The 27,128-nt window shown below is 44.7% G+C and overlaps 2 protein-coding genes across 3 annotated transcripts in view; one reads left to right on the forward strand and one right to left on the reverse strand.

The window, feature by feature from the left end:
* Nucleotides 1-895: 895 nt before the first annotated feature.
* The window catches only part of LOC111835299 (uncharacterized), a 32,202-nt gene continuing 5,969 nt past the window's right edge, over nt 896-27,128 (reverse strand). The window contains exons 2-7 of the mRNA XM_072715167.1: nt 22,406-22,521; nt 14,010-14,035; nt 6,629-6,696; nt 5,843-6,011; nt 5,626-5,687; nt 896-1,216 (exon numbers count right to left, since the gene is read on the reverse strand). Coding sequence (XP_072571268.1) covers nt 896-1,216; nt 5,626-5,687; nt 5,843-6,011; nt 6,629-6,696; nt 14,010-14,035; nt 22,406-22,521 — 762 coding nt within the window. The remainder of the gene's footprint in view (nt 1,217-5,625; nt 5,688-5,842; nt 6,012-6,628; nt 6,697-14,009; nt 14,036-22,405; nt 22,522-27,128) is intronic.
* LOC140592351 (uncharacterized) lies at nt 12,625-16,825 on the forward strand. 2 transcript variants are annotated; one of them, XM_072715838.1, is made up of 9 exons: nt 12,625-14,061; nt 14,692-14,852; nt 14,944-15,045; nt 15,192-15,245; nt 15,424-15,480; nt 15,564-15,688; nt 15,955-16,047; nt 16,194-16,353; nt 16,628-16,825. In XM_072715838.1, the coding sequence occupies exons 3-9, from the start codon at nt 15,024-15,026 to the stop codon at nt 16,735-16,737; spliced, it is 621 nt and encodes a 206-aa protein (XP_072571939.1). In that variant the 5' UTR covers nt 12,625-14,061; nt 14,692-14,852; nt 14,944-15,023; the 3' UTR covers nt 16,738-16,825. The 2 variants fall into 2 exon arrangements, with proteins under 2 accessions (XP_072571939.1, XP_072571940.1); XM_072715839.1 differs by lacking the exon at nt 15,424-15,480.

Raw genomic sequence — 27,128 nt, forward strand, 5'->3', positions numbered from 1 at the left:
TGCAAAGCAGTGGAATGTCTAGAAAATAATGGATGAGCTTTGAAGTAACTTCCATCACAGAAGTCCTTATGATCATGTGATCTCTGCCTTTCCGAAGATTCCCTTATCAATCTACAAATATCTGAATTGACACACAAATTTTATAGTTTCTAGAATTGGCACATAAACAAAGGTATCTTTTACCGGGATCTGATCATATGAGCCTGTTTTTTATTGTGTCTCACATCCTACCTCATGCCAAGTCTAATTTCAATTGGCTCAACTATACCCCATTTATCAAGGAAGTAATTGGCTCTTTTGTTTTCTGTGTTAAAACAGACAAATGGGTTTTCAAAATGTGTAAAACTACTCAACTGCTGTCCTGACTAGGATATAAAGAGGAATAACTGATAGTATCTTTTGGTGAGTTTGGGTGTGAACCTCTGAAATGAGCTCTTCAAGGTCTGAGACAATTGTTGAAACTAAACTATTCGCCATATTGCTGCATTGTAATTTGGCCAAAATTGAAGCACACATGTCCTTTGTATCTCTTTCGGAAAGGCAGTCATCAGCATTCTCCAAACAATCTGCGGGACAAACTTGGGTATCACTGTCACCATTGTTCTTAAAATCAGAGGAGGCACCTTGGGATTCACCATTTCCTTTCTGTACATAACCCAACTGATCACTATCAACATTTTGGGATGAATGCAATTCTGCATAAGGCAACCTAGTATCTTCAAAATGGACACTGTTTAAATGTTTCCTGGACCCTGAGAAAGTATAAAACTGGCGCCTACAACCGCCTTGCACACAAATCAACCTATACTTCAATGAAGGATAGAAACTGTGCGTAACCCGCAAGTGAGATATCAATTGCTTACTATTAGCATGCAAGCTCTCACAACAGAAGCATTTAAACATTGTTCAACAATTTCACACGTAGTTCTCTTACTCTTGGTGACTCACTTGTTATACCCATGTCAATATTATAGACTGTTGTCTGAAGAAAGGTGTAGACGTTTGCAAGAGATTCTTCATACGTGAGGTTAAAGACGTAATGGGCTTTGAACAGTTCATCGATGGCACTCAGGGAACTGGTTCCTGCACAAGGGATGAGCTGCTTGTCGACAACCACATTAAAATTGTCTATCCTCTTCTTTACTCTTCCTACTGCAAGTAGGTATGGTTGGTGACCTTCTCTCCCGCTGAGATGTACTTCAGTGCTGGTACAGGACTATAAAATAAAGATATATATTTTTCATTTGATAAGTACACAGTGTGGCGAGAGGAAAAAGGCAGGAGGCAGATGTTTAGTCCGTGAAAGGGGCGATGCACTTTTTATTAACCACACAACAAACAACAGAGAGCAAGATCCGGTTGCCGCCAAGATAACCAAAAACAGCAACCGGAAGTTGAACAAGCCTTCAGAATAAGAGCACATCTGCCCTGAGAATTCTGATTGCTTATGAACCCGCTACACAGGCCCCCCCAGAATTCACAGAGGCAGAGGATCCCACTTCTTAGGGGGTCTGATCACCCGCCCTGACCTGCTCACAGTACCACCCACAGGAGCAGGAACAACCTGGGCTGGGGCCAGGGCCAGTGACGGGACTGAACCGCGCGGACGACCCCTACGAGGAAGCTGGCCAAGCGGCACTGGGGCATCTAAATCCAAATGGGCTGGCTTCAAACGGTCCACAGAAACGCGTTCGGCCTTACCACCCATTTCCAAAACAAAAAACTTGTCCCCAGGCTGCAGCACACGAAAAGGCCCATCGTAGGGGGGGCGCAAAGGATCGCGATGAGCATCATGTCGAACAAACACAAATTGAGCATCCACCAGATTCGGGAGAATATGAGAACGTGGAAAACCATGATGTAACGTGGGTGTTGGACCAAAAGTAGCCGCAGTGTCCCGAAAAGCGGAGCGCTGCTGTGAGGCCGACCAAGGAACTGACGCATCTGGCAGAAAGTCACCAGGTACCCGCAAGGGCTGTCCGTAGACTAACTCAGCAGAGGAAGCCTGCAGGTCGGCCTTCGGAGCGGTCCGCAAACCCAGCAAAACCCATGGCAACCTGTCAGACCAAGAAGCACCCTGAAGAGATGCACGAAGGGCAGCCTTCAGAGAGCGGTGAAAGCGCTCACACAACCCGTTAGCTTGCGGGTGATAAGCGGTGGTGTGGTGTAGAGTGATCCCTAGCTCACGGGCAAGTGCACCCCATAGCTCAGATGTGAACTGCGGTCCGCGGTCAGATGACAGGTCAGCAGGCACCCCAAAACGAGAGACCCAGGAGCTGATGAAAGCCAGAGCCACATCTACTGTTGCCGTGGAGGCTAATGGCACTACCTCCGGCCAGCGGGTTGTCCGATCAATGATCGTTAAAAGGTGCGTGTAACCACGGGATGGTGGCAACGGACCAACCAAATCCACGTGGACATGATCAAATCGACGCACCGGGACAACAAAATGTGCCAGGGGAGCTTTGGTGTGCAGCTGGATCTTAGAGCGCTGACAAGCAAGGCATGAAGCGGCCCAGTCACGTATGTCCTTTTTCAGCCCGCGCCAAACAAACTTAGCTGAAAGCAGCTTCTGTGATGCCTTGCGGCCAGGATGGGAAAGGCTATGGACAGCATCGAACACCCGGCAGTTCCTGTTGAGACATCACAAAGTAGTGATGCATCACCGAAGGGCACATCCTGGAGCTGCTGACCAGTGTCAGCAGACCGCAACCCCTGAATCACACTGTCAGCTGCCTGGTCCGCTGCCATTAGTGCATAATCCACACCGAGGTGGACAGAACCAACCACTGAATGTGAAAGGCAGTCAGCCACCACATTGTGTTTGCCAGCAACATGATGGATGTCAGTGGTGAATTCAGAAATGAATGCGAGCTGACGCTGCTGACGTGCAGACCAAGGGTCCGAAATTTTACTCATGGCAGCCACCAATGGTTTGTGATCCACAAAAGCAGTGAATGGGCGCCCTTCTATCAGAAAGCGGAAATGGCGCACAGCTAAGTACAGGCCTAGGAGCTCACGGTCAAAAGCGCTGTATTTGCGCTCACTCGGGCGCAACTGGCGACTGAAAAAGGCCAGCGGCTGCCATTCCCCCTTAACCAGTTGTTCATGTACTGCGCCCACAGCAACATCGGAAGCATCCGTGGTGATGGCGATGGGAGCATCTGGCAAGGGGTGAGCTAGCAACGTAGCATCTACCAAGGCCTGTTTAGCATTACAGAATGCTTGACACCGCTCCGGAGTCCACTCTACCACTGCCTAGGAAGAAACACCCTTCAGTGCAGAGTATAGGGGGCACATAATGCGGGCAGCCCCAGGGATGAAACGATGGTAAAAGTTAACCATTCCCAGAAACTCTTGCAAGGATTTGACCGTGACTGGCCGTGGGAAATCCCGAACAGCAGCAATTTTCTCTGGGAGAGGCACCGCCCCGTCTGAGGTAATGCGGTGGCCAAGAAAGTCAACAGAATGGACACCAAACTGACACTTGGTAACATTTACAATTAACCCGTGAGCACCAAGACGTGCAAACAACGCCCGAAGATGAATCAAATGCTCATCCAAACTGGTGCTGGCAACTAAAATGTCATCTAAATAAACAAACAGAAAAGGCATGTCCCGCACAACACTGTCCATCAAACGCTGGAAAGTTTGGGCTGCATTTTTGAGCCCAAAAGGCATCCAAAGAAATTCGGACAGACCAAAAGGTGTAACAACAGCGGTCTTAGGGATGTCCTGGGGGTGCACTGGAACCTGATGATATCCCCTAACCAGGTCCACCTTAGAGAAAATGAGAGTGCCTGCCAAACGGGCAGAGAAATCTTGGATGTGAGGAACAGGGTATCGGTCAGGGGTAGTTGCATCATTAAGGCGTCTATAGTCCCCACAGGGGCGCCAGCCACCCCCAGGCTTGGGCACCATATGGAGAGGAGAAGACCAGGGGCTGTCAGAACGCCGAACAATCCCCAAACGTTCCAATGTGGCAAACTCCTCCCTGGCGACAGCCAGTTTCTCAGGGTCGAGGCGCCTTGCTTTGGCATGCACTGGTGGGCCTGCTGTGGTTATGTGGTGCTCTACACCGTGTTTCGCCGAGGATGCAGAAAAGGTGGGTGTGGTGAGGGTGGGAAACTCTGTCAGGAGACGCTGGAAAACATCAGCCGAAGCAGAAACACCAGACAGGTTGGAAGGGCCAGCCCCGCTGAGTGTGCAAGGGAAAGAGCAAAAAGTCTCTGCATTTATCAGGCGCTTATTTTTAACATCCACTAGCAAATTGTTGGCACACAAAAAATTAGCCCCTAACAATGGAGTGGAAACAGGCCAAAACAAAAACCCATCGGAAACGCTGCCCATGAAAACAGAGTTCTACTGGCCGATCCCCAAAAGTTTCAATCGAAGTGCCGTTTGCAGCCTCTAGGGGAAAACCACGCACTCCTGACTGAATGTCTAGCTGTGAGGCGGGGAGGACGCTCACCAAAGCGCCCGTGTCGCACAGAAAACGCCGGCCAGAAACGGAGTCCTCAACGAATAGCAGGCTGCTTTGCCTGTAGCTGCGCTGGGCGCCGGTCCTGACGTTTCCCGGCGGCTTAAAGGAGCAGGGCGGAATGCATCTCTTAGCGCGCATACCAAAAAGGGCATGATAAAAACAATGACCGGACTTAGAGTCACGCTGAGCCGCAGCAACGACACCAGGGGCAGAAAAAGTGAAATCAGCCGGTCTTCCGCTGTCCAGCACGGCGCAGGACTGCCGACTGGCAATGTAAACTCTGTCCGCTTCTCTCGCCAACTCGCGGAAATCTGTAATTGGGGAGCTTGCTAGGGCTGAGCGAACGGGAGCCGGCATCCGCTGCATAAATAGCTCGCGAAAAATAAAACAGGGCTGATGTCTGCCCAGCAAAGACAGCATGTGGTCCATAAGTTCGGATGGCTTCTGATCTCCCAAGGAGGGCAAGGCGAGAAGCCGAAGTCTGGCAGCTTTAAAGCCACAGCATTAGCTGTCATGCTGAGGGAAATCTCGAAACACGTACGAAGATATGTCGGGGTCACCAATGTGGCGAGAGGAAAAAGGCAAGAGGCAGATGTTTAGTCCGTGAAAGGGGCGATGCACTTTTTATTAACCACACAACAAACAACAGAGAGCAAGATCCGGTTGCCGCCAAGATAACCAAAAACAGCAACCGGAAGTTGAACAAGCCTTCAGAATAAGAGCACATCTGCCCTGAGAATTCTGATTGCTTATGAACCCGCTACAACAGCACTTGCAAAACAGTACAGAATTCTTTAATATTTGAAACACCTCAAACCATGAATAACATTTTATCAGAGAAAATCTGAAAAGTGCCATAACTAAAATTTTACATAGTTTGAGTATCTGAAGTTTTGAAGTTATTTGCAATGACAAATGATAAGTATTAAGTGGTTATAATACATGCAAGTCAATGAAGAAAAGATGAGTACAGACCACTGTTAGAATGTTAAGTTTGCATGTCATCAATAGGATTAAAAAATATTACATATTCGTCATGTGTGAAAAATGAGAGAACTTCCTTCAGTACCAATAAACCCAAAAATTCCATCAATGACTGTATAAGACATTGCAAAGACATTGATATAGCATTGGTAAATTACCTTATGATACTGTACAAGTCTGTCAACAGCATCTAGTGGACTTATTTTAACTTTCTTTCTCCCTGCAGAAGGTGGTAGCAAGTGCAACAGCAACAAGAGAGGACATGTCACTGTCCCAGCCTGACATAAAATAATAAAGGTCATTGCTCAGAAATATAAATTAGCATGTAAAACAGATAACCTTGTATGCCATTTAAAACCTCAAAATACCACTTACCACTTTCAGAGTGTTGGTTCTCTGCTGCACTGATGTGACTTTGTAGTTCTGCTGTCAAAGTGTGAGACTTTGCTTCTTTGATGACTTTCTGCTTGAATGCTGTCTCCCACTGCTCAAGCAAATTTGCCAATGTTTCAGCATTGAACAGCAAAACAAAGTCTTGATTTACCTAATGAAATTGCATACAGCAAATCATATAACAATCATGATTGAATCACACGTAATTGCTTAAACCTAGAAATAAATAGAAAAATAATGTTTATACTTACCAAACCTTTTACGTCTAAAAATCTCGGAAAGGTTTTAAAAGACGTTGGTTGACCTTTCTGGGTTGTGAACAAGCTCTTGCCGATGCTTAAAGGTTTGCTTCATCTTTTGCCCAACTTCAGCTTCATCGGCTGTGTGAAGAAGGAATGAAATGGCTTCTTTGCATGCATCTCCATAAAGTTGTTCAGTATCCTCAATTCTTCTTTGACGACTTGGTCCACCAGTCTCATGAGACACTAAGCATACACGTTTAGGATTCTTCCTTGAAAGAGCTTCCAGTCTCCATGCAATGAATCCTGTTCCCTTCTCTGGATCATAAAAAATTTTCCTAAAAGCAAAAATGTACATTTATTTAATCACATCAGTAAATTACAACTTTATAAATGATGTAGTCATACCAAAAGAAAAATGTTAAATTATTGCAAAACAAAAACGTTAAATAAAATTCATGAGTTTATTAAAAAATACTGCAGCATTAAATTACATAAAAGCACATGAAAGTGAATGAAATATACTTACATAGCCCTTCGATGAATACGGATCTCTAAGAGCAGGGAAAAGAGAAACAATGCCCAAGGCATATGTCTCTCTGTTTACGGGTGGGAATGCTCCTGAAAATTTGGTAAGATTAATTAGAGCATACTCATTTATTCAAAACCCCATATCTAATGAATAGACCCAAAGCAAGATTCTGTGCAATTATCTATATTCTGATTGTAGCATTCCCGGCTGAACATAAGCACTTTACTCTCCAACTGATGTTTGATAAGGGTTTTAATATCCAAAACACTGTAAGAGCTGAATGAAAACAAAACAAACAATAGACATTTGCCTGTAAATTGTATGAATTATCACCAATGTTAGTAATAAGAACATAAGAAATTTACAAACGAGAGGAGGCCATTCGGCCCATCAAGCTCGTTTGGGGAGAACTTAGCTAATAGCTCAGAGTTGTTAAAATCTTATCTAGCTCTGATTTAAAGGAACCCATGGTTTTAGCTTCCACTACAATAGCAGGAAGACTATTCCATACTCTGACTACACACTGTGTAAAGAAGTGCTTCGTCAAATTTGTTTTAAAATGTTCTCCCGCTAATTTCCACTTATGGCCACGAGTTCTAGTATTTAGACTAATATTGAAATAGTCATTTGGCTGAACAGCATCCAGACCCGTTAGAATCTTATAGACCTGAGTCATATCCCCCCTTAGTCTCCTTTGCTCAAGGCTGAACCAAGGTTATTATCGTCAACGAAAACGAACGAAATAACGAAAACTAGAATTGAAAAAACATTTTCGTTAACTGAAATAAATAAAAACGACAATTAAAAGAAAAAACGATAACTAACTATAACTGTATTGTGCGTTGACAAAACTAACTAAAACGTACTGAAATTATAGATGAAATGTCCTTCGGTTTCGTCTTTGTCAATTTATTTATAAGTCGATTTATTTCGCTCTAGCAGTTTTACGTGAGCTGGCAGCACCGTACGGCACCTCTCTGTCCGTCACTTCTTGTTTACAGTCGGCTTTTGCTCACCGCGCTACCTGGAAAAATGGCGACGACAAAAGTTGGGAGAAGGCGGCAGAGTCCTATCTGGAATTTCTTTGACTATGACAGCGAGACAGTTAAGAGCAGGTGCATTGTAGAAACAGGTGACAAAATCTGAAAGTCCACTTGAGAAGCTCGCATAAGACGGCTAATCGCGAGTACCTTGACCAAGTAGCCTCTCTGATTAGCTCCCCCGAAAGAGAAGCAACATCCCGGCCAGGTAGCACCGGGAAGGAGGGGACAACCATAATGAATTGCTTTCACCGACGACCAAACAGCTGCTGGTTAGTAAATACGCAGGAACACCACAAGACTTCATTTCCTTTTTGTTTACAATATTGGACGTATGGTTAACATAGAAAAGCAAAGCACATCAGCATCAAGCCCCCGGGGAAGACCCAGGACACGATGGAGAGACTATACAGTATGTCTCGGTTGGGCTGGGAACGCCTCGGGATTTCCCCAGTGGAGCTGGAGGAAGTGGCCGGAGAGAGGGAAGTCTGGGTTTCCATGCTGAGACAATCCTGTTGTGCAATGGTTCTTGAGTTTGTTAATGTTTTTCTCAGATTGAGCTCCCTGAGACTCCTGGCTGTCAAGAAATGTGACGTGTGCCTCGTGAATGGGTTTATATTCTTATGTTCATGTGTGTCTTTAGTCTATTGGCTATTTTGATTTGTACCAGGCACACTACCTGTATCCAACATCAGAAGCAGTATCACACACATTTTGCACATAAGCTGCTATCTTGTAGAGTGTTGGTTGTTGTGGATGGTTGGTTGTTCAAAAGTAACTGAATACACTTTTTGAAATGGTTTCCTTTGTTGAGTTTTATTACACAATACTTACTGATCTTTTTGAATCCTGCACCTGACAAATAACCCAAAGTATGAAAAAATGAAAACTAATACTAAAACTAATAAAAACTAAACTAAAACTAAGCATTTAGAAAAAATTAAAACTAACTAAAACTAGCAAAGCTGCTCTAAAAACTAATTAAAACTAACTAAATTAGAGGGGAAAAGGTCAAAACTAAATAAAACTAAACTATAATGAAAAATCCAAAACTATTATAACCTTGGGCTGAACAGATTCAGTTCCGCTAACCTCTCCTCGTAAGACATTCCTCTAAGACCAGGAATCATTCTCGTAGCTCTTCATATACAATAATGTATACGTATTTACTACAAATTACATTACAATGTCATCCCCTTTTTATATGCATAAAATTATATCCTTGCCTTACCACTGTACAATATTTTAAATAGACTTATTTTAACACTGCCTCTCCTGGAGCCGACACCTTATCGTGGTGGAGGGGTTTGCGTGTTCCAATGATCCCAGGAGCTAAGTTGCCTGGGGCTTTATGCCCCTGGTAGGGTCACCCAAGGCAAACAGGTCCTGGGTGAGGAACCAGACGAAGTGCGGCTCAAAAGACCCCTCATGAAGAAAAACATAATGGATTCACGTTTTCCCTTGCCCGGACGCGGGTCACCGGGGCCCCCCCCTGGAGCCAGGCCTGGGGGTGGGGCTCGATGGCGAGCGCCTGGTGGCCAGGCCTACACCCATGGGGCCTGGTCGGGCACAGCCCGAACAAGGCACGTGGGTCCCCCTTCCAATGGGCTCACCACCTATAGGAGGGGCCATAGGGGTCGGGTGCAATGTGAGTTGGGCAGTGGCCGAAGGCGGGGACCTTGGCGATCCGATCCTCGGCTACAGAAGCTAGCTCTAGGGACATGGAATGTCACCTCTCTGGTGGGGAAGGAGCCTGAGCTGGTGCGCGAGGCTGTGAAGTTCCGACTAGATGCAGTCGGGCTCACCTCGACGCACGGCCTGGGCTCTGGAACCAGTCTCCTCGAAGGGGGCTGGACCCTCTTCCACTCTGGAGTTGCCCACGGGGAGAGGCGCCGAGCTGGGGTGGGCATACTTATTGCCCCCTGGCTGGGCGCCTGTACATTGGGGTTTACCGCGGTGGACGAGAGGGTAGCCTCCCTTCGCCTTCGGGTGGGGGGACGGGTCCTGACTGTTGTTTGCGCTTATGCGCCAAATGGCAGTTCAGAATACCCACCCTTTTTGGAGTCCTTGGAAGGGGTGTTGGAGAGCGCTCCTCCCGGGGACTCTCTCGTTCTGCTGGGGGACTTCAATGCTCACGTGGGCAATGACAGTGAGACCTGGAGGGGCGTGATTGGGAGGAACGGCCCCCCCGATCTGAGCCCGAGTGGTGTTTTATTATTGGACTTCTGTGCCCGTCACGGATTGTCCATAATGAACACCATGTTCAAGCATAAGGGTGTCCATATGTGCACTTGGCACCAGGACACCCTAGGCCGCAGTTCGATGATCGACTTTGTGGTCGTGTCATCGGACTTGCGGCCGCATGTATTGGACACTCGGGTGAGGAGAGGGGCGGAGCTGTCAACCGATCACCACCTCGTGGTGGGTTGGCTCCGCTGGTGGGGGAGGAAGCCGGTCAGACCTGGCAGACCCAAGCGTATAGTGCGGGTCTGCTGGGAACGTCAGGCGGAATCCCCTGTCAGGGGGAGTTTCAACTCCTACCTCCGGCAGAACTTCGCCCATGTCCCGGGGGAAACGGGGGACATTGAGTCCGAATGGGTCATGTTCCGCGCCTCCATTGTCGAGGCGGCTGACCGGAGCTGTGGCCGTAAGGTGGTCGGTGCTTGTCGCGGCGGCAATCCCCGAACCCACTGGTGGACACCGGCGGTGAGGGATGCCGTCAAGCTGAAGAAGGAGTCCTATCGGGCCTTTTTGGCCTGTGGGACTCTGGAAGCAGCTGATGAGTACCGGCGGGCCAAGCGGAACGCGGCTTCGGCGGTTGCTGAGGCAAAAACTCGGGTATGGGAGGAGTTTGGCGAGGCCATGGAGAACGACTTCCGTACGGCTTCGAGGAGATTCTGGTCCACCATCCGGCGTCTCAGGGCGGGAAAGCAGTGCAGCATCAACAATATTTATGGTGGGGATGGTGCACTGCTGACCTCAGCTCGGGATGTTGTGGGTCGGTGGAAGGAATACTTCGAAGACCTCCTCAATCCCACCGACACGCCTTCCAATGAGGAAGCAGAGTCTGGGGACTTTGGGGTGGACTCGCCTATCTCTGGGGCAGAGGTCGCTGAGGTGGTTAAAAAGCTCCTCGGTGGCCGGGCCCCGGGGGTGGATGAGATCCGCCCGGAGTTCCTCAAGGCTCTGGATGTTGCGGGGCTGTCTTGGTTGACACGCATCTGCGGCATCGCGTGGACATCGGGGGCGGTGCCTCTGGATTGGCAGACCGGGGTGGTGGTCCCCCTCTTCAAGAAAGGGGACCGGAGGGTGTGTTCCAACTATAGGGGGATCACACTCCTCAGCCTCCCTGGTAAGGTCTATTCGGGGGTGCTGGAGAGGAGGGTCCGTCGGATAGTCGAACCTCGGATTCAGGAGGAGCAGTGTGGTTTTCGGCCTGGCCGTGGAACAGTGGACCAGCTCTATACTCTCCGCAGAGTCTTTGAGGGTGCGTGGGAGTTTGCCCAACCAGTCTACATGTGCTTTGTGGACTTGGAGAAGGCATTCGACCGCGTCCCTCGGGGAGTCCTGTGGGGAGTTCTCCGGGAGTATGGGGTGCCGGGCTGCCTTATAAGGGCTGTTCAGTCCCTGTACAACCGGTGTCAGAGCTTGGTCCGCATTGCCGGCAGTAAGTCGGACTCGTTCCCGGTGAGGGTTGGACTCCGCCAGGGCTGCCCTTTATCACCGATTCTGTTCATAACTTTTATGGACAGAATTTCTAGGCGCAGCCGGGGCGTTGAGAGTGTCCGGTTTGGTGACCTCAGGATTGGGTCTCTGCTTTTTGCAGATGATGTGGTTCTGTTGGCTTCATCAGACCGCGACCTTCGGCTCTCACTGGAGCAGTTCGCAGCCGAGTGTGAAGCAGCTGGAATGAAAATCAGCACCTCTAAATCCGAGACCATGGTCCTCAGCCGGAAAAGGGTGGAGTGCTCTCTCCGGGTCAGGGAGGAGGTCCTTCCCCAAGTGGAGGAGTTTAAGTATCTCGGGGTCTTGTTCACGAGTGAGGGAAGGATGGAGTGGGAGATCGACAGGCGGATCGGTGCGGCGTCAGCAGTGATGCGGGCGCTGCATCGGTCTGTCGTGGTGAAGAAGGAGCTGAGCTAAAAGGCAAAGCTCTCGATTTACCAGTCGATCTACGTTCCTACCCTCACCTATGGTCACGAGCTTTGGGTAGTGACCGAAAGAACGAGATCACGAGTGCAAGCGGCCGAAATGAGTTTTCTCCGCAGGGTGGCTGGGCTCTCCCTTAGAGATAGGGTGAGGAGCTCAGTCATTCGGGAGAGACTCAGAGTAGAGTCGCTGCTCCTCCGCATTGAGAGGAGCCAGATGAGGTGGCTCGGGCATCTGCTTAGGATGCCTCCTGGACGCCTCCCTGGTGAGGTGTTCCGGGCATGTCCCACTGGGAGGAGGCCCCGGGGAAGACCCAGGACATGCTGGAGGGACTATGTCTCTCGGCTGGCCTGGGAACGCCTCGGGATTCCCCCAGAGGAGCTGGAGGAAGTGGCTGGGGAGAGGGAAGTCTGGGATTCCCTGCTGAGGCTACTGCCCCCGCGACCCGACCTCGGATAAGCGGAAGTTAATGGATGGATGGATGGATTTCAACACTGATAATGTATTTTTAAACATATATAAAGCATTTACAACGACAACGAAGTACAGATCTGGCCATTAAAAATGCGTCTATTTTCACGCGGCATCCTGCAATTCGGCACGCGTGATCACGCGGCATCCGGCAAGCGCTTTTTCAGATTTTTTTAAAACGTTGTTGCGCTTCATATAATATCCACCAGGTGGCGCAAGGAAGAACATTCTGTAGCCAAACACCATGGCCAGCTCTAGGGGGCGCCAGCGCGGGATCTGACAGAATTCTCGCGAGACCATTTAAATAACTCCGCAAGTTTTTGTCATATACACATTAAAAAAACACCCTCAGAAACCTTCTACTTTGCAAATATATATAGGTAGAAACTAAATATATTTTTACAGCTTCGTGATACGAATAGAAAGAACAAGAGTGACTGACTTAAGCGTCTGCGTCTCGAAGCAGCTCTGATCAATTTAAATTTTTAAATTAAATTTTGATCAATCTGATCAAAAGAACAAAATGGGAAATCGGAAAACGAGCCATTATCCGTTTTGTCGTTTTGGTTTTGGAAACAAAAACTGATAAATACGAGTGGTTTTCCGTTTTTCTTGTTTTGGTTTCATATTAAAAACGGATGAACGAATGATACACGGATTCTGCTGCTTTGCCTCTTTCTCTCTACTATGAATGTGGGGATCGGTGGATTGTCTTTCACTGTTTCACTGCCAGGATTAATTGTATAGAGCGAGGGGTTTTATTATTTCTGTGTGTTTTAAGACTGTTCTTGGGTTGGGACGCCATTAGGGAGGAAGGGAACTTTGTGGTGGCATTTTGTATTGTGTGCAGCAGCAGGGCGCTGGTATGTGTGCCTGGAACCCTGTCAGCACAAGTACGTCGGCAGCGTGTGGCTCAGTGGGCTAAACCTGTGTGCCTGTAATCACAAGGTCGCCGGTTCAAACCCAGCCTTAGCACGTCTGTGGCTCCTTGAGCAAGGCCCAAGGCTGCTGCTACGGGTGGCTGCCCTTCGCGGACAACTTACTCTGCAAAGAGCAAGTTGAGGGAGGCGTAAAAACAATTTCCCCACGGGGATCAATAAAGTATCTATTATTATTATTAATACGTCGCATAAACGGCGGATGGTCGCAATTAGATCGCGTTCCATTACGAAGCATCGCGTTTTATTCGCGAAAACGTCGGATTGTCGCGGTGTTGAAAAGCGTTGCTCGCTTAAACGTCGGATCGTCGCTTTTAAGTCGAAGGTCGCTTTTTGGTAGGGAAAACTACGCATCACGTCGGATCTTTTTTAGAAAAGGGTTTGTTTGACCCTGGAAGTAGTAATATTACTGTAATAAAATTATTTAATGTAGTAATATTACTTGTCATATAGGGCATGGTATGATTTACATAGCTATTTTATATACTGGACATTAAATGTTTCTTATTATCGATAATTATGTTTAAAGATATCCTGTTTATATGACTGTATTTTAAATAAGAGTGCGCACTTGCATGTGTGCATGAGGATCTATTGAGAGATGTCCCACTGTGAGTGAACACTTGGCAATGTGCTGCTGTGTCTCTGATATCTGATGTGTGTCCTTAAGTTATCACCAAATCCGAATGTCCGAGTTCCGAGAGCGTCATTTCCGGGCCCACAGTAGACTTCCTGCCTGTAAGTGGCTGAAACTCTCAGTGGGTGTATGTAGCCGGAGACTTCGTTTTTTCCCGCTCGGAGTCTTCCTTTGTCCCAGTCGCCGATAAGTGAGGTAAGTTTTTACCATTGTTCTTAATTTTGTGTGTGTGTGTGTGTGTGTGTGTGTGTGTGTGTGTGTGTGTGTGTGTGTGTGTGTGGAAGAAAACGGATCGTGTTTTAAAACATATTTTGTTCCCTGTTAAACCAGCTTTAAAAGAGAAACAGAAAAAAAGTCTATTTCGTCTCGTACGATTAGTTGAAAAGGTTGGCTGAAAATCATTTCTTTCTTAAATAAATAGTTTCAGAATGATCTTTTTTCTTTTTGATGATACAAATTAATGTTAACAATCGTGTTTTGATTATTTATTGTTACAAACTTTTTATCGCACTTTAACCATTTTAATATATATGGCTATGCTAAGGTTACCATACTCGACCTTTTGTTTGATGCGTTTGTATGTTACTATTAATTTGAGTTGTATTACTATGGCGTGAGATCACTCTCAAAATACACGTGCATACTGAAAATTCAATTTAGCAGTGTGTTTTTCAAATATTGAAAACATTTACTTATGAATAAGGGGCATCTAATATTGAGATATTTGCCAGGATGGGGATAAAGAAGTTTGTCACACATGACAATTTTGATGTATTGGGTTAATTTGCAGAACTAATTTTTTGTATTTTGTTGATGTACTTCCAGACCTAAAAGGCAATTTGCCTTGTTGGACAGTTCTCCACTGAGGAAACGTCCCTCGGCTTACTCTCAGAGCGGGAATACTTTTAACAGAAAGAGGAAATTATCGTTCCTGCCACCACCACCGACACCTCCACCTCGACCTTGTCTCACACACCACTTCCAAGGTACAAAGACGAACATCATTTTACTGAATTACTCGGTTACATAATCCAAATGCTTACCACTGTTTTGTTTCTGTTTTATCCTCAACAAAAGCGGATCTAGTTTCTCCGGGACCATCCAACACACTGAATAGTCACCCAGAGACTGAGGGAGAATCACTGGAATACACCAACATGCAAACATTCAGGGAACAAAGTTAGTAACATAAACTGCATAACTTATAAGTTTTTTTTTTTATAAACACAGTAGAAAATGTGCACGTAAGATGCGTGCAATGATATGGTAATCTGTTTCATGTGTGCGCTTGCACAGGAATTAAACACTGAATTATACGCCTACAGAAAGAACATCCTCTCCGGCTGTCCCACACCCTCTGCACCTGTCAGGAGAACAAAGTAAGATTCCAGAACAATCGTGTTTGTTTGTTTTTATGGAATTGCTATTTGTGTGAATGAGAGGTAACTTAGAGAGTGCAGTATTGCACTCAATCACAAAGAATCAGAATACGATACAAGATAGTAATTATGATCACTTAGGGTTTTAGAATAATTTTTTACTGTCTTATTCTTACAGATAGTCCTTCGAGGACTCAGCTACCCACGGAGCAGCTTGTACCGAGTCAATGCACACGTAAGTTGTAAACAAATCTACATCCACATCTGTCTCGATGTATGTCTAAATATTTAATGCTGTATTCTCTATTGTCCTTACAGCGACCGAGAGGATCCTCCTGCAGATGTTGGGGGAGTTGCAGAGCCAGGTCCAACACATGACTGAAATTGTCACCCAGATACCTACCTTGTTGGGTTACAGTCCTGGAAATGCACCATTAACAACGGCAAGTGCACTGTACAAATTGCTTTATGATCTATTTTAATCAAATTATTTTAGATTGATTTTGGAAATGTTTATTTTTTTTCCTAGTATAAATAATAGTTTCAAGGTGTATAAGTTTATATTTCATATCAATAACATTTGAGTGAATTACTATTAACTCAATTACAGAGATTTTTTAAATACTTTGCGATGTAGCTTACTAGATTTACTGATCTTTGTGCACACTGTTACCCAGGTCTTTCTATAAGAATCTATTATTTTTTTTAGTGTGCAGAGGATGAGAGATTTCCACTGCAAGACACTGAGGACCTGAACAACATTGAAATGCAGTTGGAAAATGTTGAATTTAAGAACAAACTGGTATGATTATGGTTTAAGAAAACTACCTTGTACATAGATAATACATGGATACTAAAATATAATATATACTTATATACATACACATACATACACTACCCAAAAGTATGTGAAATTTTGTATGACCGAACATCTGTTGTCACCTCCAGGTATCCAAACTGTCACTGGCTGGGGGACAAACACTGAAGAAAACAGTCTGGATGATCTGTGGGAAGGTGTTTGATCCCCAGTTGGCTGTGTATCTTAACTGGTGTGGCAGAGGGGATAAAACACCAATGAAAAATACAAAAATCGTCAATGTGATTATTCGTAAGTAAAACCAATGTTTAACCAAAATTAAAAATCGACCTTTTGGGATTTTTATCCTTATTGTTTGAACACAATATGGGTTTAACCTCCCCATGCACGTTACATAGTTATTTCCCATGGTTTTCATTGATTTTAATGCCCAAAGTTGCTTTTCTGTCAGACTGCAGGTAAAAATTGAACCATCAAATTCTAAAGGAATAACCTGTTTATGATTAGACCTTATTAAATGGTTAATGTCAATGTAAGTGACCGTTGTGTCCGTTCTGTTTTTTAGAGTCTGCATTATGGAACGGCGTATCAGCGACGTGGCGCCGACGTACTTGTGCTGACTGGGGAGTTGTAGTGTTTTTGTTCCAGGCTGCCATCTTCTGCCTGACTGCTTAACCTTTTACCCTGTGTGGATCAGCCCAGAGGTTTTAATTTGCCGTGTGGATGGTGTTTTATTGTGATTGTTAATAAAAGACTGTAAGTGGAGTCACGTCTCTTGCTGCCTTGTATAACGGACCTGAGTGCCTTTTTGGAGTTTTACTTAGCCTAGGAACTATTTCCCTGGGCGCAATTCCCAGGGTGGCGTAATTGGTGTCTTAAGGGGTGGTTCCCCCAAACTCTGAGCCCAGCGCTGCGACACAACATTCATTTGGATAAATAAATAAGAAAAAGCTAACTCGTAACTATTTCTGGCTCCTTTCATTGAATATGTAGCAACTTTCATGTGTATGAATGAGCCATTGTCACCTGGCCACGTCCCTACCAGTGGAGATTTCTTTAAGACTGCAAGGGAAGCTCAGCTTCCCCTATAATGTCACAAAATTAATGGTCAAATTATGTACTATTGTATTAACATTTTATTGACTAAAAATGCGTTAGAAAACGTTCATCTCAAAGACGAGTTCGTTCAGAATCAGTTAGATATAGCAGGTCGGCTGACTTGATTTTCTTCTCATACATTCCCGTAGCGTCACAGTGCATTTCCCCGTTGAAGCCCAGCGTCCATTGACTTCAATGCGGCTGCTTTGAACGTTTTTTTTCAGTGCTTTGAAACTAGACGGTCATTGGATAAACGCTGCGATTATGTCCCGCCCATGGACGCTCAGCGTCTCTGGGGGTGAATGAGGAGCAAATGAGGAGTGGGCTGGCCTGGACTCCGAGCTTCTGCGTGATGATTGGAGGGTCTGTCGAAAGATTGCATCTCCTTTTGACTGACAGCGATTTTGTACTATAAGGAATCGCTGAAGCTATTCGCGCTCAGTCCCATCGCGGATTTCTCAAGTTCAGTCGAAATAAAAACTGCTGCAACCTATTTCTTTATATTTGCTTGGCGAAATTGCTTGATTTTCATCATACATTTCACACAATTATACACCACATTCCTTGTTTCACTTTTACAGAGTTTAATATTTTTTTTAGATCGTTCATTCATTCATTCATATAGTAGGCTTAGGCTAGGCTAGCGTCGTGGGTGGAACTGCACACGATGGCAGACAGTGCTAATATTGTCGACCTGATTTTGGCGAAGCCATTTGAAAGTGTTCCTTACGAGGAAAAACTTAGAATTAAACAGCAGGGCAGATCAACACCTAAGATTGATTTAGTGCAAAAGATAGGGAAAAATAACAGGTCTTTTCAGCTCTCCTGGTATGACAAAGTTAGCTGGCTGACTGGAAGTGCTGTGACAAATAAAATGTACTGCTGGCCATTGAGAGGACACTGGTCAAGTCACTGGAAAAGACGCCTAGTTGGTACGACAGGGTCACAGACCATTTTCTTGAAAAGGAACGTAGGGCAGAATTTACTTTTAAATAAATAGACAATTTTGTGATGTAGGCCGAAAATGAGCTTCCCCTATTTGACAGACCAGTAGCCGCCACTGGTCCCTACCCCCCTTTTATGGCGCTGATGGGGACGTATCTGGATCGCGTTTCACCGCTGCGCTGTTAATCAAATTACCATGCGAATACTATCTGAATACGCGCTAATGCGGCTATTTAGAATGTGAATAGCGATCTTCGGGTGAGAGCGGTACTACACGCCCCCGATGCCGATTTAACCCAATTTTAAAAACTGTAATACTTCCGACAATGGACGTTTTGAAAAGAAGACAGATTACGGATTTAGCCAGCGTTTTTTTCATGATTGTACAGATGTAAGATTTCAGCGAGATATAAACTGAAATAGACGCGAAAACTCGACGACGATGCACTGGACCCCCAAGAGTTAAACAATGCAGTTAGTCCCTTTTGCTGGCCAAGCATGACTGAAGCTCAATCGGTGGCAAGGCCACTTAACTTGTCAAATGGTACAGTAATTCAAATTTGTTCATTGCCAAAACAACTTGCTCAAACAAATCATCACCTTTGGTATGGCAAGTATGGCTTGCAAAGACAGCAATGCCTCGGTCGTTTCAAACTCAGCAGTGATTCCGCGCTCAAAGATGGCTATTTGGGCAGTATTTGTTATGTCTGTTGTTTCACAGCAGGCAGCCAGAGAGGACATACTGGAATGTAACAATGTCTAAAGTTGTTTAAAAATGTCTAAGCATTGGCAAAACTATAAAATGAAAATATACTGTACATTTCTGATCACTTGAATGAATAAGTTTTTTTGGCATTGTTGTTGTTGAGAATCTGCCGTTATCAAAAACATAAAATAATAATGATAAAAATAATTTAAAAAACGTGTCCCGTTGTAAAGTTGTTGCCGTATTGTTGTGTACAAAGTTGTAGCAATATGAGATCCTAATAGTCTATTTTGAGAATAAAGGCATAGCATTATGTGCGTTTGAGTGGCATAGTAAAACAAAAATCTAAGAAAAAGTAATTGAGAAAACGGTGCTCAAAAAATGCTCAAAACGTTTTTCTAAATTAACTAAAAAAACTAAACTAAATTAGACTAAATATAATCACTTTGCCAATACATACAAAATTGAACTAACGGGGAAAATATTTTTGTCCCGTCAATTGCTTCGATATCACTGTCAGTCACCGCTCTTTCGAGAATGAACCCAGCATAAATATGCAGATGTAAATAAATATATTCAGCATAGCCAAATGTATTATTTTAAATTACTGCTGGTTAAAAATACTACTTACAGGCCTAATCACAGTGAGCACCTTAAATCCGACAGAAGGAACCAGGGCTCGAACCTGCAACCTTCCAGTTACCAAATGATAGCACTACCCCCTGCGCCACCATCTTCACTTCCAAGCTTAAAGCACAGACTGTATGGACTATTTAAATTGAGCAGTGCAACCGTTTGACTTTGAGTCCCTTTAACTATATTCGATTTTTGATAATGAACAGGTTGCTATGTCAAGTTAAAAAAGTGGAACAGAGCTCTGGAAGCGGAACAGATACCTACGAGATCAAATGCGGATATCGCGTTATTCACGCTCACGTGCTGTGTTGCTGATAAACAAGATATAGTTTCAGTTCTGTTGCTTTTATATGGAAATAAATACGATACACAAGACATGATATTAGATTAAAAAATAAAACATATTAGAAGAGAATGCAACATCACAATTGTTTGAACAACTGTGTCCTCAGGCAGCTCGCGGTGATGTTCGCTGCCGCTTCAGTTCAGTGCGTTACATGACTGCCCCCTACTGATCATGTCTTTCCTGTGTCAATGCATTTTCTGTGTTCACGGGAAATACTGCGGTGTCACGCGAGATCACTTTCCTTCCGGCGCGCAATTTGAATGGCCAGATCTGTATATAGGTAATAGAGATCGACCGATGTATCGGTTTTGCCGATTAATCGGCACCGATAGTTGATTCCCGGAACTATCGGTTATCGGCAAAAATCCACGCCGATAGTTTTTCCGGGTTGCGTCAGAGCTGAAGCAGCTGAGAACGGTCCGTTGTCCTTATACAGTGCGAGAGCCAACATATATATCTATGGCAAGTGCCGCCTCTATAGACGAAAATCGCTGTAAAGCACATGCTTTTGTTTTGACACGTGATACTGTTAGTTGCAAGGAGAGCGCAAGCTGCCTGGAGAGAGCGCGGTGCACGGACAACGCTGACACTTCAAATGCACGTTTAAAACACAGACAGCGAAAAGGTATGTATACAGTACACTACAGTACATGTTTTCATCTCAATATAAAGTAATTCATTTGTTGATTAGATTCTGCATTGGAGAAAGAACAGCAGTATGTTTGTCGACAAGGCTGAGAGGACGCTAACATTAGCAGTACATCAAGCGGTTAAAATAATGTGGCAAAAATACACGCAAGTCCGACCCAAATGTTTAATGTCATGATTGTTACCATCAGGAATGCGTTCGATTTCAGTTCTTTTTATCTTCAGGCACAGGGTGCGATTTGCCGGGGGGATGGGGGGATCCGACTGGAGCGCTTCGAAACAGTGAATCTTTTTGCGACGCAGTGTTTTACTGATTCGGAGTTTCAAAAAGCTCTGTTGATACTTTGCTTACCTTCTCTATATAATATATTTGTTGCTTGAAATGAAATCATTACTATTATAGGCCTAACTTACGATGTTTTTATTAAATTTGTTATCACGTAATACAGCTCCCTTCGTATTAAAACCATTTCATGACGTGAAACTCATTATCTGGTTCTTGCCTAAAAAGACGGGTATATAATTGTCACGCCCTGCTCCTTCCGCTCCCGATGTGTGCCACGCCCCCTCATTATCCACGTGTGCTTTCCCGATCGTGCCCAGCTGTTCCTTGTTATGTCGGCTTGTCTTCTGTATTTAGTCCGCGTCTGAGTCAGTCTTCCCCAGATCCGTCATTAATGTTTGTAGATGTGCTTTCCCCGGTCCTGTCTTCCCGAATAAAACCCCGTTTGCTTGCATACTCGGCTTTGCTCGCTTGCTTCCCAGCTCGCTCGATCACCCTTCACAACAGATCTTCGTGAAAGCACAAAGCAGCAGACCGAGCATGTTCGGCTCGGTCTGCTGCAGGATTTTGTGTATTGTCGAGTATTGTCCGTCTGTCGTGCAATAAACCCACGTATACCCGAAGTTCTGGCTGCCATTCGCCTGCTTCCCTGCTCGCCGTCTCCGAGCGTGACAATAATGAGCGTTGTTAACAGATTACACAAACAGTTTGGTCAACCTCTACCTATGGAGAGAGAAAAAAGTTTTCAAAATAGAAGCAAATATAGTGGGAGACTACACATATAATATACATTTATATAATTAATATTATATATGATTATAATATTATATAATTATTATTATAATTCATTTTGTATGTAACTTTTTTTTTTTATTTGGAGTGTTACTTTTTCTTTCCGTTTGAAAGCATGTCTTTAATTTACCTCAATATTTATTAATATATTCATATTTATTTCATATAGCACATTTTCATGATTCAGTACTGTTTTTTTGTTTGGTTTTTGTAATAAAGTTTAGTACTATTTTACATGTAGTGTTGTGTTTTAATTTAGTTTTTTTTTTTTAAATCCAGTATCCATTTTAAAAACTATCGGTTAATTAATCGGTTATCGGCAAGTACGGACCAACCTAGCTATCGGTATCGGTAAAATTCAATATCGGTCGACCTCTAATAGGTAATATATTTTAAACATTGACAACCTCTCCTTAGGTGCTACCTGTATGATTTTAATTACAATCTTAACAACCTCCGTTTAGAGTGCAATTAATAAACATAAAATATACCAATGATCGAATAAACCCTGAACTACTGTAAACGATATAACTTATAAGGTAAAACTACAGTGCGGATAAGGCAATATGTTTAAACAATCAAATTTACCACACAATATAACTGCCAAAAACCGTACCTTGTGCCCTTTATCAGCCTGGAGCTGAGAGGTAGGAGAAAGCCTTAAAACTTGCAAGTTAATATATATATATGCTCCTTTCGCACACCAGCCAGAGGCTTATAACGTGAAAGTACGTATAAAGTGCGCGAACATTCACAAACAACACCACTGCACTTCCTTGTAAACTTTTATAAGCCATCTATGGCAACACTGCCCTCTATCGCTGGAGGTAAAGATGACGTCCCACTTCTGTGCTTGGGGGTTTAATGATCATTTACACTCATATCTTACCCATGAACCTCTGTCATATGGCTAACAAGAACATTAACAAGCTGTCGTCTTGTGCTGTGCTTAAGTGTTTTGGTTAATTCATATTCTTCAAGAACATCCACACCACCAGGTAATTCCTTTCAGGGCATTTTGAACAATCTAGTTATTAAACAGGAAAAAAATATGAGGGAATGGCATGGTGACACATCACAAGTAAACAGTATCCATGAAAGCAGATATATCCACATTTACCTGTTTTGCCTTTTCAGCACTTATGATTTCTTTAACAGTGCTAGAGTTTGAGTTTTCAGACAGATTCAGCTGTAGGAATTATTAGCTCAAGCAATTTTTAATATCTCCACCAATATGTTTGAAATTAATTAAAGTTTAATTATTATTTAATGCTGATTATTAATCAATTGTTATGCCGAATGGTCGGCTCCTCCAAACTCGATTGCCTTTGGCTTACTCAATGGGGGGTCCTTACGAGGCAGAAATGTAAAGCGCATTGAGACAATGTAATGTTGTGATAATGCGCTATATAAATAAAATTGAATTGAAAATTGAATTGATTGCGGTATCCCCGTGAGTCTGTTAATGTGAGATTTAAATGGGATTCACTAATTACCAGTATCGCTTAGTAACCTGGGTTAGAAGGCTTGTCCAGCAAGCTGCATCACCAGGTAATGTAAACGATTGGTATTGAAGCTCCCCTCACGGCCGATGAGAGAGAGTCTCGCGATGTTTCAGGCGAGTTTGAGGTTCAGAGCGTGTAGCAAGATCGCACAGAGGCAGGGACTTTATTGTGAGACACTCAATGACGGAGACTAAAGTTGTGTAAAAGACATGCATTTATTCCTAGCTAACACTATAACTAACATAAGACAGACATTACACCTAACACAAACAACAAACACGAAATAACGGAATAAAACAAACGATGTAATTATGAAAATGCAATGACCAGATTTAAATGAGTAACTTTAAATGGGAAATACTGTTCTGCAAAGCAAGCACAGTTTGTGGAAACACGACCCTAAAGTCTTAAAGCAGGTTAAACAGAACAGCTTAAGTTGTTACAATGAAAGGAAGTTGCTTTACTTGGTTGAAGAGTGGGGGGGGGGGGTCTTGGCAGTTGATGGCAGAGCTGCTGAGTTGATGGCACTCAGGAAGGCGCGGCGTTTGGAGCAGTGGAGTGGAGCCCCTCTGGATTCTCTCTCCTGGTGAAGCTTTGTCTTGGGTGCTGTTCTCTGTTCAGCTGGGCCTTCACCGGAGGGTTTCTTGTGGGCTTCTCGTCTCCCGGGCTGATGGTCTTTTCTGCGCTTGATGATCTGTTTGCCCCGGCTGATGTTCTCCTTCGGGCTGGCCGTTATTCTCTGCGCCATTTGTTCTGAGGTGCTAGATTTTTATGGTCTAAAGTTCATGAATAGGGATGACCAGGAATTCGACGAGGCATTGTTGACATCCCATTGTTTGGCACTCTGGGTGGCACAGTGACAGGATGGACAGGGAGGAGGCGCAGGGGCTGTCGCCTGGCTTCTGAGACCGCGAGGAGTGGTGGATCCTATGTCGAACAGGGTGCCAACGGCTGCTGCAGCTCCCAGCAGGGTGCTCAGGAGCCTCTTGGGCCGTCGATTGGACTCAGCTTGGGTCACGGTCGTTGGGTTACTGCTCCAACCTGTGGGTAGTGTCAGCGGCAGCATGATGCAGGGTATCCTGGGTCCATTGGACACCTGTCCCACTAGTTTGGGGTCTCTCGTGCAGGTAATGGGCTCGGTTGACGTCGTCTGAGGAATACTCTCTCAGTGTGGGTACAACAGTTGGTAATCACGAGACCGCACTGTCCCCGGAAGACGGTGCCAGGCGGAGGCCCAGGGAACGCCGTGTCAGACTGGAGCCTCAGCCTCCTAGCCAGAGTAACGCTAGTAGCGGAGGCAGCAACATCCTAGTGGTAGGGGGTAGAAAATAAAAGACCAGATTAGGAGTGAGGTAGTGAGTCGAGACTCTGAATGTTGTGCACACCAGTGCAAAAGGAAACAGGAGAAAGAAATAGTGGGCAACAATTCTCGGCCAGAGAACAATTGCAAAGAAACAAACAGGACAAAGAAAATTGCAAAACCGGATCCTCTTCAGTAATTTCCCGGGCACGCGTGAGCCACCCCAGGTCCTTGCCAAAAACAACAACCAAATAAAATGAACAGTTGTCAAAACAAACAAACAATTAAACAAAAACATCAAGGTCACCCAGATATCAGTAGTCAAGTCCACCACCTTAGTCTACCGTATCTGTGACCATCTTTCCTCCCCTTTCTCTTTGGTCTTTCTTGTTGGGAGTTTGATGAGATTTCAGACTGAAAAGATGTCTTTCTTTTGGTTGGAATGTGGTTTATTCCAAGCTGCTGGCTTCATCTTGAGTGCCTTGTTGGTTGTTTTGGCATTGCGGTGTCCTGCACAGTGTGCGTTGTCGGCGTACAGTAGCATGACCCCCCTTTGTGCCTGAGGGACCACGAGCTGTGGTGAAGTGTGGGCATCAGGGACACCAAGAGGTACGCCCTTGGCAAGATTTTTTTTTCCGCTGTTTCCTGCGTGAGCGAAACTGGTTGCTACGCGCGAACTTTAAAACTACAGATATCACCTAAATAATAATTAGAATTAAGTCATCGGAAAAAATAAAAATCCTTACAAGCTTAATAGTCGTCTGATAATTCTCCAAACCCCTACGGATTAATCACCTTCGCAAGCACCGACCCACGATCTCCATTCAATCAAAAAGGTACTTCCAGCTTTAGAACTTACCGTTTCACGTAAGTACAACATCATGTCTCCTGTTCCGTGTTCTGAGTGCAATATGTTTAGTTATTCTTCTCCGGTTATTAGCGGTACGTTTACCTGTGAGAAGTGTCAGTTAGTCGCTAGGCTGACGGAGAAGATTGTAGTTTTAGAGGGACGTATCCGGACGTTACGGGACATTCAGGAAACGGAGAGTTTTATTGATTCAGTGTTAGCGGCTCCGGATATGTCCGCCATAGGTATTCAGTCTCCCCCCGCTCCGGCAGCAGAGCCTACGCAGCAAGGCGAGTGGGTGACGACCCGGCGGCATAGTCGTAAATCCAACCAAAATTCACACCGGCACCATTCGCCCATTCGCGTTTCCAACAGGTTCTCCCCACTCAGTGAAACTCCCGCTGAGACACCTGTTGAAAGTGCTCTAGTAATAGGCGACTCTATTCTAAGAAACGTGAGAGTAGCGACTCCAGCGACCATAGTTAATTGTCTCCCTGGTGCCAGAGCGACCGACATCTCGGCAAACTTAAAAGTGCTGGCTAAAAGTAAACGTAAATACTCTAACATTATTATCCACGTCGGCACTAATGATGTCCGATTGAGGCAATCGGAGATCACGAAATCAAATTTTATAGAGGTGTGCAACCTTGCGAAGAAGATGTGTGTGTCAGTAACGTGCTCTGGCCCTATCCCTGCTAGACGTGGCGATGAAATGTACAGCAGATTATCGTCGCTACATCGCTGGCTGTCGGAATGGTGCCCGATAAATGGTGTGGGTTATATTGACAACTGGCGGATGTTTTGGGGTAGGCCTGGGCTTTTGAAGAGGGACGGTATTCACCCCTCGCGGGCTGGTGCTGACCTCTTGTCTAAAAGCATAGCTCATAGTCTCCAGACAAATCGCTGACTAACTAGAGCCAAGCCCAGGCGGCAGGCAAACCGGCATAACCGACCGCCTGCTAGTCGCCTAGAGTCGTCACCTAGGGTTCATTTTATTGAGACTGTGTCTGTTCCCCGCGTTTTTAATCATGGAAGCCGATTCCACCGTAGTGTGTGCCATAATAACTTAATAAAAATTACAATGAATCCGTTACTAGAAAACAGCTGTGATGCAGGGCTTAAACTTAAACTTGGACTTATGAATGTAAGATCACTGGCTCCTAAGGCACTATTAATAAATGAAATAATTACTGATTTTAGTCTTGGTGCCATATGCCTCACGGAGACCTGGCTTAAACCAAATGAATTCATGGCACTGAATGAATCTACTCCAGCTGAATACAGTTACAAGCATAACCCTCGACCAAATCGCAAAGGTGGTGGTGTTGCTGCAATTTTTCAATCCAGCCTAGGAGTGACTGAGAAATGTGGTCTTAGTTTCAGCACATTTGAAACTCTTGTTCTTAGTCTTGCTGGCTCATCTCTTTCTTGCTCTTCACCCCAAATCACCATTGTTATTGTTTATAGACCACCTGGGCCGTACAGTAATTTTCTTAAGGAGTTCGCTGATTTTTTAACTAACCTGGTGGTCAGTACTGACAAAGCTGTTATTGTGGGTGATTTTAACATTCATATGGAGAAAGATAGTGATCCTTTAAAAATAGCGTTTACAGCTATTCTTGACTCTCTAGGTGTATGTCAGAATGTAGTCGGGCCTACTCATGCCTGTAACCATACCCTTGATTTGATTATTAGTCATGGCATCTTGGTGGAACATGTATCTATTATGCCTCAGAGTCCCCTTCTCTCTGATCATTACTTGTTAACATTTGAAATCCAGTATAGCCTCCCGTTGACCGCAGCTCCAAAGTACAGAATCAGACGTTCCATTGCCTCACTAACTACAACAACATTTATGAAACAACTTCCACAGTCCTTCAGCCTTACATCTGAAGCATCGTGTATAAATGAACTTGAACAGGCGACTGCAAACATGGATAAATCCCTTCGTAGCACACTA

Source organism: Paramormyrops kingsleyae, chromosome 8 (assembly GCF_048594095.1).
Source record: "Paramormyrops kingsleyae isolate MSU_618 chromosome 8, PKINGS_0.4, whole genome shotgun sequence".
In the NCBI taxonomy this organism is placed as follows: domain Eukaryota; kingdom Metazoa; phylum Chordata; class Actinopteri; order Osteoglossiformes; family Mormyridae; genus Paramormyrops; species Paramormyrops kingsleyae.